This window comes from Siphateles boraxobius, unplaced genomic scaffold, assembly GCF_051911475.1.
Source record: "Siphateles boraxobius isolate OS27281-9 unplaced genomic scaffold, OSU_SipBor_1 6, whole genome shotgun sequence".
Lineage (NCBI taxonomy): Eukaryota > Metazoa > Chordata > Actinopteri > Cypriniformes > Leuciscidae > Siphateles > Siphateles boraxobius.
Window position 1 is genome coordinate 24,900,753 of NW_027509186.1, and position 17,801 is coordinate 24,918,553.

The window sequence follows — 17,801 nt, forward strand, 5'->3', positions numbered from 1 at the left end:
CTGTCGGCCATGTTGTTTCATGTACAGCCTAGCTGCAGGGAGATCAGACTTCTTTTTCTGTTTGTTCAAAGGTTACCAACTTACAAAGCCTGCAAAGGGACTCATTCTGCAGTCCTGTTATGCCATGTTTGATACATGAAGGCAACTGGATAATAAGCAAAGCAAATCCAAACGCCCAGAGGCAGTCAGACAAGATATACCCACAGGGTATCATCCGAGTCTGATAAGACTGTTTGTTTACTGAGGAGAGATGCACTGGGTTTGTGGAGTCGATGTGGGAGGGGTACGGGATGCTGTCTTGCTGGCAGTGGTGATGTGGATCCGGAAGCAGGCACTTAGCGGAAATGATGTTAGAGCGAGATGACTCTCCTCCAAAAAGAATGAGGTAATGCTGCTCATCTCTTCTCCTGCAGCCGCTCTCCTCACTCACTTTACACATTGCACATGCATACTGCCATCGCCCTGCCTGAGATTTATAGTTTGACGTTTGATGAGGACTTGCTCTTGTGCTGCAGATTCAGTCATGTGCTCCTGAAACCTACTGTTACAGATCAAATGCATCAGTAAATTAGCTATTAGATTGTGAAATTGGTTTTATTTTTCCCAAGTTCCCTGTTTTATTTGGAATTATTCTGGATTCTATTTTGAATGGTTTAATTGAATTTAAAAATCAAAAATGATGTCTAATCAATTTAATTCATAAAACTTTATTATAAAAAATGTATTGCATTTTAACATAATAGGGCCTTATAAAATGTTTTATTTTTTCAGAAATTGTTTATTTGTCTGTATTCTGTGTTTTATGATTTATATATTATCAAAAACAGTTAAGTTGCTGCCAGTCTAAGTTCCTTTTTTTTATTTTTATAAATGATAAATGTGTATGCGAGGGTCAATGTTATGCGCAACACATATTTCGTCATCTGGATAGTGTTTACCGCCTGATTTTTGGAATTGCGTCTACGTCGCACATGCGCATTGAATTTTTTTTGCACTAATCAGTTGTTCCACAATGTGGCAACACTGGCCCAGGCTGTTGTTTCACAGTAAAAAAGGAACTAAAGAGATGGAACAACTAGGGTTGTCACGATTCCTCGATTAGAGTTTTATATTTGTAAAAATCCTAAATTGCAATCTACCTGTCGAGTAACACTGAGCAGTTCACATAAATTCTGCTCTAGGGCTGAACGATTAATTGCATTTGCGATAATATCGCGATATGATGAAATGCGATTTTGTAACCGCAAAAGCTGCGATTACACTGGTCACGTGACACGCGAGAGAAAAGTAGTCTGTAGATCAAGCATCAACTTGGCACGCTACGCATAGGTCTGGCATACAGGAAAGAACAGTTTATTGTTTATGTATGCGATACTGTGTTATTTATTCTCTCTCCAACAATTCTGGATCGATTCAGAGAATTTCAGAATCGAGTCTGAGCTTAGTTTTTAAACACAGATGCGTGATGACGCTGCGCGTGCTTTAGAAACAACCGTATTCTGCTTGCTTCTCTCTCTCTTACACTCACACACACACTCACACACACACACACACACACACACACACACACACACACACACACACACACACACGCGCACACACACACACACACACACACACACACACACACACACACACACACACACGACACCGCTCGAACCTTCCGAAAAATAATCTTTCATAAAGTTCGGGATTTAAGCAATCACAAGGACAGTCGCGGGCTTCATTGCACAGGTTTTGCCGCTTTGATGTTACTCTTGCAGTGCGCGGTCTTGGCCGCCGGAATCTTCCTTACAAATGCTCCGCAAAGGCATTATTTATGTCTTTTGGAATGCAGTTGGCTTATATATATATAAAAAAAAAGAACATCACTGAGAAAGCTGCTTTCATTTTAAAATACTTACGCGTAGGGCTGGGCGATATGGCCAAAAAAAATGATCACGATATTTTTTTTATATCAGTCAATATCGATAATTATCACGATAAATGTCAAATCTTTGTTTCTTTCAAATTTAAAGGCCGATTTTCGCTCCTAAGGGAAAGTTGTAGAAACCAGAGCGTTAATTGTGGTTTTAAACTACTCTTTATTGTGAGAACATATCATGACAAACACTTACCGAGCAGGTGAACATTACACAAATCTGAGGTAGAACATTCAAACATTTGTCATTTTTCCTTAAGAAAATAAATATTTGAATAGAAAAATATATTTCTTAGTTTCTGCATGTGCTAATGGGGGATATTGTTTCAAGTCTTGAAACAGGTTTGTGTTGCCTAACTTTGATGGGATGTATCTTCAGCACAGTTTGCAGTGCAGGCTGCAATATTAATATTACATGTTTTGTCTCAAAATGCATATTTGACAGTGAGTTGACAGTAAATCTACATCCTAACTCAAGCTAATACTATGTAAATTTATGTTCATTAACAAAAACAGGTTACATTTTTGTGGACTGTTTGAGTTTTATTAAAATTAACCATTGGTCATCCAGTATCATGCATTTAGATCATGATAACCACAGATAAAACCAGGCATAGCCTATAGCACATCACTATCATGGCAAAATGTAACTATGGTTTCCATGGTATTTGTATGAAAAACAGTAGCCTAAATAGATTATTAAATACTGTAATTATATTCCATTAGTCATTTAATACATTGTCTACATTCGTAATATAATGCAATTCAGTATGTATATCCTATATTTCATGGTGCAGTTATTACAGGCTAATGTTACAGTAAATCGATTCAGTATCAATTCAGATTCTGACTGTATCATTTCACACAGTGTTTCTCCTGTTTGTCCGCACCGTTTCATCTGCCTTTAAACTGGTTTAAATCACTGAGACATTTGTGTTCTTCGCTGAATTCAAACGCTTCTCACTGGATCTCGAGACAGAGACCGATCAGAGTAAACGCGTCTGCTCTCGTGAGCTCGCGCTGCGCTGTGCTGCCGTTTGGACTTTGAGCCGAGCGGATAAATGCTCCGTGTGGCGCGCGGTTCAAATGAGTTTCGTTCCGCTTTTGGCGCATAAACTTTATCGAACTCTTGATATCGTTTTATCGAGAAAAATCATATCGCGATAATTATCGTTATCGATTTATCGCCCAGCCCTACTTACGTGCGCTTTGTAAAGAGTGCTCGTGCATGCGGCTGTGAGCGACTCATTGGTTAAATGTTTGCATCTCAAAATGCTTTTGACGCGAAATTAATGTAAACACGGTCAGTTATATCTTAAACCAACAGGACAAACCACATTTACAATTTCAAATGAGATATGTGCATTAGTGTGAATGCAGCTTATCGTATAGGGGGAAAATCACTCCAGCTCTTGAATGGAAAACGTTCAGACAGCCTACTTTTAAATACTGAAAGCACTCTTTGTTTATTGCTTGTAATCTTTTTTTGTTCCTCTTTATTTACTAGCTTTTATATTTTGAAGCTACATTAGTTTATAGCCCATTTAAACTTCTTAACATGTAATTAAGAATTAATATATATATATATATATATATTTTTTTTTTTTTTTACACACGTAATTAAATACATATTTTATGTGTTATTGGGATTAATTAATAAGAAAAAAATTAGATTGGATCATGAGCTGCCTAAAGATTCCCATCCCTACTGTACAATGATTTATTGCTTGTCTTTGTCGACTAATACAGAAGGTAAAGAACTTAAAGTAATCGCATATTAAATCGCAATCGCAATATTGGTTAAAAAAATCGCAATTCGATTATTTTCCATAATCGTTCAGCCCTATTCTGCTCCACACAAACTGTTATCATTTACATGCGCATATGCTGAGAGTTTGGGTTGCTTATAACGTTCGTTTGGGAACGCAATGTGTGCCTTTTCATCAGATTTGTTTGGTAAAGCATTTATAAACCTACACCAGCACAGGAGATTAAATTAATGTTTCAAAAAATGCAGACTGTTTGTAACTCAATCAAAATGAGTTTAAACCCTCGCTCTGATTTTGCATGTTGTGATGTCTACATATTCTTGTTCAAGAAATTACAGTGGTTGTAGCATTTCTATCGTAAAGTCGTCGCCAAATAATAAAGATTAAGTAAACATTTAAATAAAATGGCATTTGGGCAATATTAAACAAGGATTTGCTCTGCTGTAAAGTGTAACAAGACAAGACCATTGGCGCCCTCTGCAGACATTTGTTATAATGCATAATGTACATAAGATGATTTGTTTATATTATGTATTTCAACAGTGTTGATCTATAAAACCATAAGATTACTTACTTTTCACTGAACTTACTTAAGCTGGAATGTTATGCTATTTTCTTCTGGAAACCAAACTTTTTGCATTATTTTCCTGTTATCTCTTTAAAGCTGCTTTAAAAAACAATCTGTATTGTAAAAGCGCTATATAAATAAATGGGACAGGACAAAGTAATTTTAAAGGATTAGGTCTTTGCTTAGGTCTGTTTTTATTATCACAAAAAATATCCAATTACTCATCAGAACAATAACCAATTACTCGATTACCAAAATAATCATTAATGATAGCCCTAGTAGGTACAACAACAAAATACCAGAGAATGCCACCAGAAATGCACCGAAATTACAATTCTGTGCCAAACCCCAAAATTCTGGATGCTTGAAAATTGAAACCAAAAATTACTTTTTAATAATTTTCAAAAAAACTTTTTATTTTTATTATTGTATATTACTAGGGCTGCACGATTTGGGAAAGATGTCATATTGCGATTATTGAGGTCAATATTGCGATAAAATAAACAAATTGTTTCATGAGTCAGCTTGCTTGGTTCTAAAGCAAAATGCACACACAGATTAGTGATCATTCTGAAATGTGTATTTCTCAACTCAAACTAGCAACAACAACTAAATGATTGATAATACCTATAATGATCAATAACCCATTGATGTCTGGGTAAAAATACCCCCCCGTCCCCATTTTAAACATTAATTATAGCCATCCAACATTACAGTGATTCCGTCATTACAATCGAAAGCTATAAATTTTTTTTAAAACATTTATTAGGCTTCAAAAAAAATAACAGCTTTTAATGTAAGTCAACTTCAAACAATCTTCACAAAAACCCATAATAAATGTTATATTTACCTGTGCCCTTCCTGTCTAACAGGTAGGACATATACAGAAATTGAATAAAGTAGTGATCGACCGATGTATCGGTTTACCGATATTTAAGCATTTTCCCATAATCGGATATCGGTTTTGTAATATCGGATTCGCCGATAAACGGCGCCATCTTGTGGCCGCTTTAAGAATTCCGCCATTGCAGCCGCGTCTGAGGAGATCAGTCAACAACAACTCTGTGCACAGGTAAAGTACATGTTCTACTTGCTTTGCTTTAATTATTCAACTTTATTTAACATAGCAGACATGCAGAAATGAGATTCGAGACATAAATGCCTGATATAGTTTAGGCCTATTTATGCAGCTTGGTTCTAAAAAATTGAGATGAACTCATGGAGTCACGTACCGTAATCCGTCATGTCCTGCCCCAATAAAGACGTAACTTCACATGAATTAAATAAAACAGACATGAATGAGTGCATGTTGAAAATAAAAGCGCTGAATTTAATTCTTTATCTGTTGTATTTTCTCACCATTAGTCTCGAAAAAAAAGTTTGTTCATATTGCTGAGCACTCACTGGGTTGATGATCAGGAATGCTTGAGCACGGCCACTGAATGAAACTTTTGACAAGATTATCTTGTTTAAACACCCTAGATTATATTATCATTAACTAGCAATTATTTCGCTAATATACATCTAAATATAGCCTACATCTAAATATAGCATATTAATTTGTGGAAATTAATTATTTTTTATCTGCACGTAGTAAGTAGTAGTTTAGTAAGTTATAGTTCTGTGTAAATGCATAGATAAACATCAGAAAGCATTTCATGATCTAGACCGGCAAAAATATTATTAATAACATATTAGTTTGAAAATGCAATGATGTATATGCTGTTTTGTTTGTTACTTTCCTGACAATGTTATATTCCAGCTATATTCTTCAGTGTATTAATATTACCCAGTGAATTATTCCTCACTCTTAGTTAAAACCTATTAAACGGCACATAAACCTTCTAAACTAAAACTGTTTAAAATGAATTACATTTCTGCAAAGGTGATATGACTCCCCTGTCAATTATTTTCTCCATATGAAAACATTAGACTTTCAAAATTTATTTTGCCTATTGTTAACATTTTTGCTGCTGATGCTTATAAATTATATGTATAATTTAGATATAAATTATATAATGTAATAATATAAATGTTTTTATTGTAATTTGAAGATTTAATTTAACATGAAAGACTGCTAACTTTCAACACTTTTGTTTTGTTTTTTAAGATGACTGAAGGGAGGAAAAATCAAAGTGAAGTATGGACTGACCTAGTTCTGCTTAACTGGGAGTATTAAGGGACTCAGACCCCTCTATTTATTTGGGTATAAATATAAAGGGGTTTTTTGTATGCAAGGAGGGACTGATTGTTATAAATAAAATGGTTTGTTCAGTTCATTTGTGTTGTAATAATTGTCAAAAACAGAAGTATAACAGTAGATAAATATCGGTTCTGCATATCGGTTGTCGGGCACATACACATGCAAATAATCGATATCGGTATCGGTTCTAAAAAATCAATATCGGTCGATCACTAGAATAAAGTTATCAAACACTCTGCACTGCATAAATTATATATAGACCAATCCTTATTAAAGCTACAAAAGTTCTTTAGTCAAGAGCAGTGAGTAATTTTCTCTGTTCCCTTTGTACTTCGATTAACTTTACTGACGGAAAGCTTTATTGGCTGCTGGCCCTTTAAAAGCAGCTGCTGCTGACAGAGACGTGGGTCTCGCACGTGTTTCATAATCTCACAACTCTTTATGTCCATAATAAGACTGCTCTTATCTTATGAAGATACTCAACAAAACGACATTTTGGCATAATTGTGTGTGTTATTGTTCGTTCAAGCATGAAAGAGAACTATACTGGCGCGGTCTGTGCATGTGCACGATACTCTCTTTTGACTTGTCGCGCATGAATGATTTAAAAGCATTTGCATGAATAAGAGCGGGATCATGTAACACTAGCCAAAGGATGACAAAAAATAACAGATGTTGCGTTAACAGCCCTAATTTGTTTTTCATATAAAATCGCAGCATTTTGCGTCATATAATCGCATAGGCTTGACATTGCGATATGATTATTCGTGCAGCACTATATATTGCTGTTACAGTTTTTAATTAAATTCAATATTTTTGAACTTTAAAAAATACAAGCCAATAAAATGACCACACTTTTATTGAAAGTAACACTAACATGATAGAAAATGGTACTAGAATCGTATTTAACAGATCTATTTTGACCAATTATTCAAATAAGGGGGTAGTCCTAGAAAATTATTATGATCAGAGCATGCGAGCAGAGCAGTGAACGAGAAGGTAGCAACACAACACACCCCCTCATTGAGAAGCGCTTGTGAGGTTGAAGTTCATGTGGAGTGAGAAAAAACCACAAGTGTAATGCATCATCCAAATTTATCATACAGTGAACTCCTTTTTATGACTGGAATCCGTGATTCCGTCTGCATTTTCCACATCTAGGAAATCATAGGGCTGTATGCACCAGCCAAAAATGCTTTCTAGAGAGGCAGCTCTGCATGTTTTGAGACCGTTCTTTGGTTAGTTTGAGGAAGCCCTCTCTAAATGAAGATTATCTTTTGTTCCTTGTCTTCAGCATGTCTGCCCACTCTTCGCCACTTCGCTTCCCGGTTTCCATGGATACCAGCCCAGAGCTTTGAGCACTCATTTGTTTGTTCACAATGTTTTCTTTGCCATTTTCAGTACTATTTCCACTTTTTTTATTTGTTGGGACTGTTCAGATAGCAGTATCACAAAAAATAGCTCTTGTGGCTTGCTGTTATTGAGATCTAGGGTTTCAATTACATTATTCAAAAGCGTTTGGGCAGATGTTTGAGAACTATCATGCACCTAAGGGTCTAACAGTCATGGCACTTTACCTCATAATGGGAAGTATTTGAAAGTAATTTGTTGTTGTTAATGTTTGCTTGTTTACTTATGCCTGCCAAGACTGATCTTTGGTACTTCCACATCATGCATGATGAAACATTGAAATTTCATCTTGTGTCCATCTTAATGAAACCCTGAATATATTTAATAAACATTTTACTTTGATTTCTGCTCAGTCACTTTGGTCACATACACAGTTAAGGATGGTTGGCTTTGTAGCTCATCTTTATTCAAGCATTTTATTAAATGTCAAAAAAGCTCATAAGCAGAGTTTCACATGTGCTGCTTGATGTTTTCACAGATAGCACTTGCTGTTTAATGATTTTCAAGATTGTTTTTCTCCAGAGCATAACTTACATTTACAGTTATACAGTATTCTTGTCTGTAAATGTTATGAATTCTTAATAAAAACAAGGCTTGTCCTAACATCGAGAGAGTCACGCTATACTTTCAAAGACTTCACTGAGAGGGCAAGCTTGTGTTCATGTCAACCAGACAAACCGTGATAATTGTGACTAAGGGTGCTTCCACACTGGCAGTTTAGTTCAAAATTGATAATGTGAAAGCTGTCATGCAGACCCGGGAGTGCGTCGGAGTACCAAACCTGTAGGAGGTGATTTTGAGTTTGGTTTGCACCTGGAACTGTGGCGCGATCGAGTGAATGTAAAAGCTTGGCCTATCGCATAAATTCTAAACATTCTAAAAATGCACAAAACTTATGCGCTCAATTAAGGTGAATAAATTTTTTTTATCCGATCCGAAGACATGCACAAAGTACGATGGAAACTTTTTTTTTAAATTTACCGAATAAATCCCCTGATGAAAAAACTCATGTGACTTTGCCTCAACAGTGTGTGTGATTGGATAACTGGACTAACCAGTGGATCAGTTTCATTGCACAGGCATTTCAGAATAACTAAAACAACATTTAAGATGCTGAGTCTTTCATCAGAATGATGTGATATAATGATCTCGATGAACACGTCACCACCGCATCAGCACCGAAAACACTTGGAAATAATTTTTTTTAGACAATAATCGCACAACCTATTCGATATTCTATTATTAAATCAACTAATTGAATATTTGAAAACCGTGACTCATCCCTAATATGGATACTCATCCTCATTTCGTTCCAAACCTGCATAATTTTTTTTTTAAATCCGCAAAACACAAAAGATGATACTTTAAAGAACACTGGGAACCAAGCAAGAAGCAACACCCCATTGACTTCCAATTGTATGGAAGTCAAAACTCACTGAGACATTTCTCAAAATATCAATTTTTTCTGTTCCTACTAACTAAAATGGACCTTATTTAATTGTAATCTAAAATATAATACTAGTGATGTTTTTATGAACTGCACATAGACTGGACAAGTAATTAATGACATTTATCAAATGCTTTCATTATTGGTTTAAAATAAATGTATTTTGAACTGCTGTCATCTGTGTTTCTTGCTTACAGCTTTGCGATGGCAATGTTTTGCACATGTGTAATTGACTACTGTATACAATATACATTACACACTGAATAAGTCATAGAATTCAGGGCTTTCACTCCTACATTTAGCTCTGGTTGTCACTCCCAAAACTTTCCAGAATGTACATGGCCATAATAATCACAGTTTTGTTTTGCTAAATTGCTCTGTTTGACTCACAAAGAAGCATTGTTGTTGAGCTGCGTCTCTAGGAAAGGTATGTGTTGAGCATGTCCAATTCAAAGCAAAGTAGAGTCATGCACGCACGCACACACAATTGTCCCCTTCAGCATTAAGCAGTGTAGTTCATTCCTGCTGTCTGTCACATGAGAGATAACCTCACGCTAACCTTGACTTTAATCAGAGCACCCTCACTGTCAGTAGATATGATGCTAGTGCTATGTCACTTCATTGTCTGCTCCTTAGTGAACTGGCCAATGCACCAAATAGTTCACACAGTGTATATAGGCTTTATAATAACCATATCATTTATCTCTAACTATGAGTTTTTCCTCTGTGTGCTGTTTGACTCTTTGTTGTCTGGTCTATAGATATTATAATTCTTGTTGTCTATCTCGATTTTGATCTTGATTTAAGAGAATATGTGCACAATGTGGCTTTCTTGCTGAAACAGCATTTCCATATTGGGCTGTGGATCCTTCTGGCATCACAATGCCAGGAAGAGTTTGGACAGCAGAGTGGCGTCTCTGACAGCCTTCTTTGTCTTCACTATCACTACTATCAGTGAATATCTTCCGCTCACCACAGTCTTGCTGACTCCTCAGCAGCCCAGAATGTGTTGAAAGCAGAGGTGGAGGCTTCCTCCTAATAACTGACATATTCCTTCCCTATTAAAGTAAAAAAGTATTTGTATTCTATTTGAATGTGCACACATTTTCTTTTAGTTGTAAACGATTTTTAATGTATAATAAATGTATAATAATATACATTAAATTTAAAATATAATGTATAAAAAATTTTTGGTTGGCGGGAGAGATGTTGTATACGATTTGCAGGCATCAGGGAGCTGCTATAAATATGCGGCTTAGTGTTGTCATGATACTGGAATTTCCAACTTGTATACGATACCTTAAAAAAATATCACTTTTTCCGATACCATTTTCAATACCACAGGGATAATAAAAGATTACATAGAAGCTTACACCTCCTCATTGAAAATTGTCTAAAAACATTTAGGTCGATTACAATGAATTATAGGCCTATAATTAAAATTATTAACAGTCTATAATATTTCCCAACACTGTAATAATTAATCAAAACAGCTTTATTTCAAAAACCGTTTGTTTAACATGGATATTGGTTAACAAATAAAAGGGGCACGGTAGCTACATCGCAAGTGAGTTGGAAGACGTGGGTAATAAATGGTTTATGTCCATTTTGCAACACAAACTGGAGGGTATTAAAGCAACAGTAATTTGTAGCTAGTTTGATAGCTACAGAAATTAAGATCTCCCTCTTTTCAATTTCTTTCTTGCTGCAGATGAAACTGTGACACTTCTGTTTCCGCGCAGGTGCAGTGAGGGAACAAACACTGAGTTTAGGGCAATCGATTCATAGCTCTGCTTCAACTGTGCAGCTAGTCATGAGGAGCGGCCAAAATTTCTGACATGCCAGAAATTCTTCCGACCATCCTATTGCCGGTCGTGAGAGGTTTATCGCCTCTTGTTTCCCACTGTACACTGGATGACAAACGACAAAGCTGAAAGTCGGCCCGACCCGAAAAAAAGTCGCACTAGTCAGAATTCCGCTAAAAATCGGACGGAAATTGCACAGTGTAGGCTATGCCCACCTTAAAAGAAAACTTATTTATTTTTGTTGTTTATACAGTTTTTATTTCTGTTCAATTTGTTGAAAGGAGTTCAATTATGAGGTCACTCACAGCCTCAATCAGAAGTTCTGGAAGCTCATAAATGTACAATAAGGTCTGAAGGTCTGATGAGAAATCACACAGGAGAAAAGCCAGTCAGTAAAAACCTTTTACAGTGCTTGTATATTGTTTTCGTTCAATGCATTTGATAATTCATACTCATAAGTAGACATGAAATGACATGCATTAGAAGATTATTAGTTAAAAAAAATTCAACCATTTTTCCAGTCATGAATTTTGTCTGAGGATTTCTGAACATTTTCGCAAAAAATCACGTCTCGTCTTGTTCTCGTGAACCCAATCTCTCTGTCAAATGAAGGAAGGCTGTTGGAGTTTCCAATGCTGACAAAATAAAGATAAAATACACAGATTACATGTTTCCTCTGTATCTGAATAAATAAAATTGTCAAGATCGCGAGTGTTTTTTGATTTCATAAATATCCTATGGGTAGATGACAAATGAAAATCATAAACATGACACTAGTGTATTTATAAAATTAATGTAATATAATTTCATCTTAATCAAGGAAAATAATGTGTGTGTGTGTGTTTGTTATCGGTAGGGGTGTGACGAGACACAAGATTGGGTTCACAAGAACGAGATGAAATTTTTGCACTATTTTATAGAAATCCTGCATGACAAAATTCATGTCTGGAAAAATAGTCTGCAGGTGTATTTTGAAATGTTTTAACTAATAATCTGGTAATGAATGTCATTTCAGTTCTCCTTTATGAGTATGAATTATCAAATGCATTGAAAGACAATGCATTGAAAGACTGATTGAGGCTGTGTGTGAACTCCTTTCCACAAACATAGAAATAAAAACAGTATAAATAAGTTTTATTAGTCTTAAGTGCAAACAGTAAGTGCAACCATAATCAGAGTACTCTCTCAGTATTCAAAGTTTAAACCGAGACCAGAGCCACAACTACACAGTCCAGAGAGAGGTTTGATATTGGAAGACAGGCTATTGTATGCAGACTAATTTGCGCGCACCAGGGAGCTCGTAGCACGAGATCTCATCACACGCCTAGTTATCGGTAATATTGCAAAATCTTACCCTTTAACTCTTCGGGGTTGCCGATCACGCCGGCGTAATCAAGTTACATGACCAGTTTAATACGTTGAAGCATAAAAACAGTCACGTTGAGCGCTGCCGTCCACTTCTGTCGAAAGTGCTGGCTTGAAATTCTATTTTACTTTTTGTTTTGTGTTGATAGTTTTGTTTTGTGCAAAGAAGCGAAATTGAAAGGCAGAGGATTTACGGAGTAGACAAAGAGAGACATATATATGTTATATATAGAGAGAGATATATTATTAGTTTTTGGAAGACTTTGAGTAGATTTTGAGAGTAGTTTAGGAGTACTGTAGATAGTTTAGGTAGTTTAGGAGTAGATTTAGATAAACTGTTTTGAGGAGTGGCACAGATATAAAAAAAAAAAAACACCTGATATTTGTTGTAAATAGTTGTATGTATAGTTTGATTTTGTGTTAATTTTATCTTTTTTATGGTATATTTGCACTATTGAGGAACCCCTCTGACTCAAGGAATGAAAGCCCTGTAATGTAGCTATCTGTGTAATTGTACATGAAGTGTTTTGTAGAGTTTCTAATCTAAATGAAAAGAAAAACGCCTATTGCCACACCTGCTTTTTGCTGTGTATAGTTTGATTTTATCTCAATTTTATGTTGTATTTGCACTATTTGGGAACCCTCATACTCTGGGAATGCAAGGCCTTAAATATAGCTCTCTATATAATTGTGTGCACAACATTTTTTAAAAAGTGGCTAAGCTAAAAAGATATAAAAAAGCCTATGGCTACACCCGCTTTTTTTTGTAAATCATATTTTTTTTGTATATAGCTTGATTATATCTGAATTGTACCTGTATATGTTGTCATTTACAACTTGTGTTTACATTTTAAACCTTTTAAAATGCTTCATAGAGCATGTTTGTGTTTTTTGTAGTAGAAAAGCTATAATTTTTCTATTCGGATTTTGTGTTTTTTGTGTGATTTTGGGTCCAGTATGTTGATACAGTACATCAAAGTAAAAAACTAATTGTCTGGTCATATAGGTGATGTTGGGCTGAAAAAAAATGGTACCAAACATTGGTATGGTAAACATTTGTTTGTCGCAAAATAAACGGCCAAAAATGGCCAAAATAGCCCAAGACTCCGAAGGGTTAAAAGTAGATCTATCTAAAAATTTGTACTCTAATGCTTTTTTTTAGGTTTTGCTGTTTCTGTTTTGGGTGACTTATCCAGGCTAATCAGATATACTGCCTTCATACGTGTATTTTTAAGGGCACATCTTTGGGTCAGGAATGAAATTTACAGAGCAAATTGCATATCAGTGTTTTTCCCCACACACTCTTTATCAATCCTGATTCACCAGTAAAGCTTGAGTTTTCCATGAGCAGTTCTTTTATCTCTCATAACGAAATTCCAACATACCACTGTCTGAATATGTGCTCGCATATTCTTTCAGTTGTTAAAAGCTCTTACCACAGCTCTTTTCTTAATCATCAATCATAAAGCCTGGTTATCAAGAGAACTAATTAGGCTTTCTTTGTTTTTCAGAAACCGAGCGATAGCTGACTACCTTCGTTCCAACGGATATGAAGAGGCATATTCAGTTTTCAAAAAGGAGGCAGAATTAGACATGGTAAGTGTGGGAACCCCCCTCCATTTAAACCTCAGTCAAACCAATATTTCTTCATTTGAAGTATTCCCCTTTTAATTGGCGCCTCTGTATGAGGTTGTGACTGACAGCGCACGTGCTGAATTAAGGTAGTGCAGAGATAATTATGATGTGTGGCAGATGTGTAAAACCCGATGCTCCCTGTTGTCTAAGTGATGGTTCACACTGATAAAGGGACATACTGAATAGTGTCTCTCCATTATCACAGGATAGACCAGGATAATTACTGAAATTAAGCAGAAAACGGCTCTGCGTAATATGGGGTCTGGAAATATGAGAGCCCCTTGCACACACAGAAGCTCTTGTTTAAATACACTCCTGGTTGGACAGAAGATAAACTGTTTATTTTCTTTGTACAGGGAAGAAATAGGATGAATTATTGATCAGATTTGTCGACCGAAGGGTGGTCTATGGTGCTTAAAGCTCTCTTTAATTAACCAGAATGCTATTAACATGGCTTCATTTAGCAGAAGAGATCTCATCATTGATCCTTCCAGCTGTTAAGATGTTCTAAGAGGTGGCAGGGGTTTGAGACTTTAGGCATAACTGTAGATGAAGAGTGGCTCTCTGAGGGCTGGAGGGAGCTGATGGACTGTCAGACAGGAGTGATTAGAGGCTGGCACGGCTGATGGGGCTGGTATTTAGCCATTGGCCGCCACACGTGGCAGAGGGTCCAGGCAGATGGCGGATCAGACCTCTGCAGAGGCTTTAAATGCCCCTCTCCCTCAGACACATGACACGACCCCTCTCACTCCACTTCTCATCACAGAAACGGCACCTGTTCTGCTGGACACCTCTAATATTACCGAAAGTGCCTCTTCTCTCTTTGTCTGCCACAATCTTTTTTTCATCAACCATTGATCTGGGATCAGTCTTATGCCTTTGCATTTTTGATGGTTAGAGAGCAGTCTAGTGAAGCAGAACCATGTTTACACTTCTTTCAGCAAACAAAACCTTCATATTGGTTTCCGGCTGAGACTGTTCAGCTTGCCTATTTAAAAATGCATCCATAAAAATGTCTAATGTCAGGGCTTACACACAATTACTCTTGTTGGATTTTCATACTTCAGAATTTGACTGAATAAGAATTAGTCTTATAAAGTGGAATTGTGAATGAAGGTTATGATCCACAGCAGTCATGGCATCATGGCAAGTGTTTGCTATAACAGCCTCTGATATTACTGTTCTGTATGTTTAAGAAGAGCTCTTGGTCCTAAAAAAAATCTAAATAAATCTAAATTAAATATTTAATAATGTATTATTATTTATACATTTAAAACGTAAGGCATACTGCCCACCCCTAAATACATTGTTTGTACTGTAGTTATTCGTTTTGGTTTGTTGATCAGAGAATGCTAATGGGATTCATGTCTCAAATTGAAAGCTAAATGTGACTTACAGAAAGGTCTAGTTGGTGCCAGGCACCCTAAGTAAATTTTTCACAGTGCAGTGTTTGTGTAATTGTAATCTTGGTAAGCTCTCGTTGTCTGCCAGAGATTAACCCATGTTAAGGGATTTAGAGGGAATTTACATTTGCCACTGGGGTGATAGGTGTATGCCTCTCTTTGCTTAAGGCTGTATGTAATTCTTGTATTTCTTTAATGCAGTGTGTTGTGCTTAGGTGTAAAGTTTCTGTCATCTTTTGTCACCAGAATGAGGAATTGGATAAAAAGTATGCAGGTCTTTTGGAAAAGAAATGGACATCAGTCATCAGATTACAGAAAAAGGTTTGTGCCTTTCATATTTAATGCAAATCCTATTAAGAATCATGGAGGCAGTCTTGACTCATTGACTATTCATGCTCTGAAATGGCCAAAGTCTGGGTTTAGAAACGCTGTGTTTCAACTACAGAAACTGTATTCCAAAATGTCACTTAATTTAATTTGATGTGTGTAATGAGGAGTCTTACACATTGTGCCTTCTTCTAGGTCATGGAATTAGAATCAAAACTGAATGAGGCAAAAGAGGAGATAACTTTAGGTGGGCCAATTGCACAGAAGCGAGACCCCAAAGAATGGATCCCCCGTCCCCCTGAGAGATATGCCCTAAGTGGCCACAGGAATCCTGTCACCAGAGTAATTTTCCATCCTGTTTTCAGTGTCATAGTCTCTGCCTCAGAGGACGCAACAATAAAGGTGAGGTCTTCTGTGGCGTTATCAAGCACTCTTTCTGCATGGTGTACATCTCATACCCCTAAAACTGCCCCTGCATTTGTTACATTGGTGTGATCAAGTCTTGATTTACAGTGTGAAAATGGCCCATCAAATTTAGGCTTACTGACTGACATAATTGCAGCGCCATGCCTTGAATGAGTTGTAAATTTGACTGCGGATAGCCACTGTCCTCAGCCACAGCCACTGTCCTTTTTTCTCGGCTTGGTCATGCAGTGGCTCTTGAGACACACAATATAATATACAAGTCTGCACAAGCAGTATGACACGTGGTAATAAGCCCGGTTTCTGCCTGCCTGCTATTCATAACTGAGCGCAGCAACTCTACAGACAACCTGTCTAAACCTATTTATAGCCACTTATTGATTGGCTGATTTTAAAGCCAAGAGGGAACATTTTCACACTTCAGCCAAAAAATTCAGAGGTATAATATATGAAAGGCATTGTCCTAGTCCTCCCAATAAGTCCTACAAAGGATTACACTATTTTCCTGGACATTTGTTTTTTGAGTGATTTATCTCCCGCCTTAGTGTCGCCAGCTATGGCCACCAACCTGAGTCTGTGCCCCCTCCAACTGTGCCCTAATTTTGTACTTGGTGCTATTAAACCCTTGCCTAAAATCCCTAGCCCTATCCATCTTAAAATGGGTAGCCCTCATCCAGACAACTAGAGCTAGTCCAAATATATTCTATCCCATTCCCCCCATCTACAAATTCATAGCTAATTATCATAGAGCCTGAAGCTTTTTTTCTCTCAGTTCTGCTCAGTGTAATGCAGATGTGGTAAGGTGGCGGTGGCAAGTCTTTTTTTTTTTCTTAAGCTTTTTTCCCTAAACATGTTAAGCAGTTTGACAGCTTTTTTTGACAGTTCTCTTGCTTAGCTGGGTTATTGAATCAAATAAAGTTTGCAGTTCAGTTTCATGTGCAAGTATTTTTTTTTCATATTGTGATGTTTTATACATGCGCATGAAAATATGACATGCGTTCGAACATTCAGTTATTTTCTTTCATCTTCACAATTTATCTGAACGTCAACATTCTTGTCTAAAAAAGCAGTCTCTGTTCATCCAGCACTTCATGGATAATTTCATCGTCTTGTTCAGCCTCTGTTCTTCAGATAAAAATTAACCGACTTTTAAGGATGCACAATATATTGGGACCATATCTGTTATCGGCTGAATATATTATTAATTTATTGAATATCAAATAGAAATTAAATTGTGCATGCTAATTTCCTTTTTTACATTTAGATTACCTTTGCTGATATCCAACATATCCGCATAACTAACATCTAACACTCAAGTTAGTCTTTGAACAGATTTATACAATTATGTTTTTAATGTAATCTTTAGTACATCTCAAAATGAAAAAATGAAAAAAGTTATACTGTAATGTTGTGATACTTTTAGTGTTTTATCTTTCATTTGTTTTGGCAAAGTAGTATATAATTTCAGTATTGGCCATTTATTGGTTAACTTATCAGCCCTAACAAGAAAATAATTATTGCCTTA

The 17,801-nt window shown here is 36.3% G+C and overlaps 1 protein-coding gene across 1 annotated transcript in view; it reads left to right on the plus strand.

The window, feature by feature from the left end:
- pafah1b1a (platelet-activating factor acetylhydrolase 1b, regulatory subunit 1a) overlaps positions 1 to 17,801 on the plus strand; it is a 53,122-nt gene that overhangs the window by 21,915 nt on the left and 13,406 nt on the right. Inside the window, exons 3-5 of the mRNA XM_077208322.1 lie at positions 14,000 to 14,084; positions 15,773 to 15,847; positions 16,049 to 16,255. Of these exons, the coding sequence (XP_077064437.1) occupies positions 14,000 to 14,084; positions 15,773 to 15,847; positions 16,049 to 16,255 (367 nt within the window). The remainder of the gene's footprint in view (positions 1 to 13,999; positions 14,085 to 15,772; positions 15,848 to 16,048; positions 16,256 to 17,801) is intronic.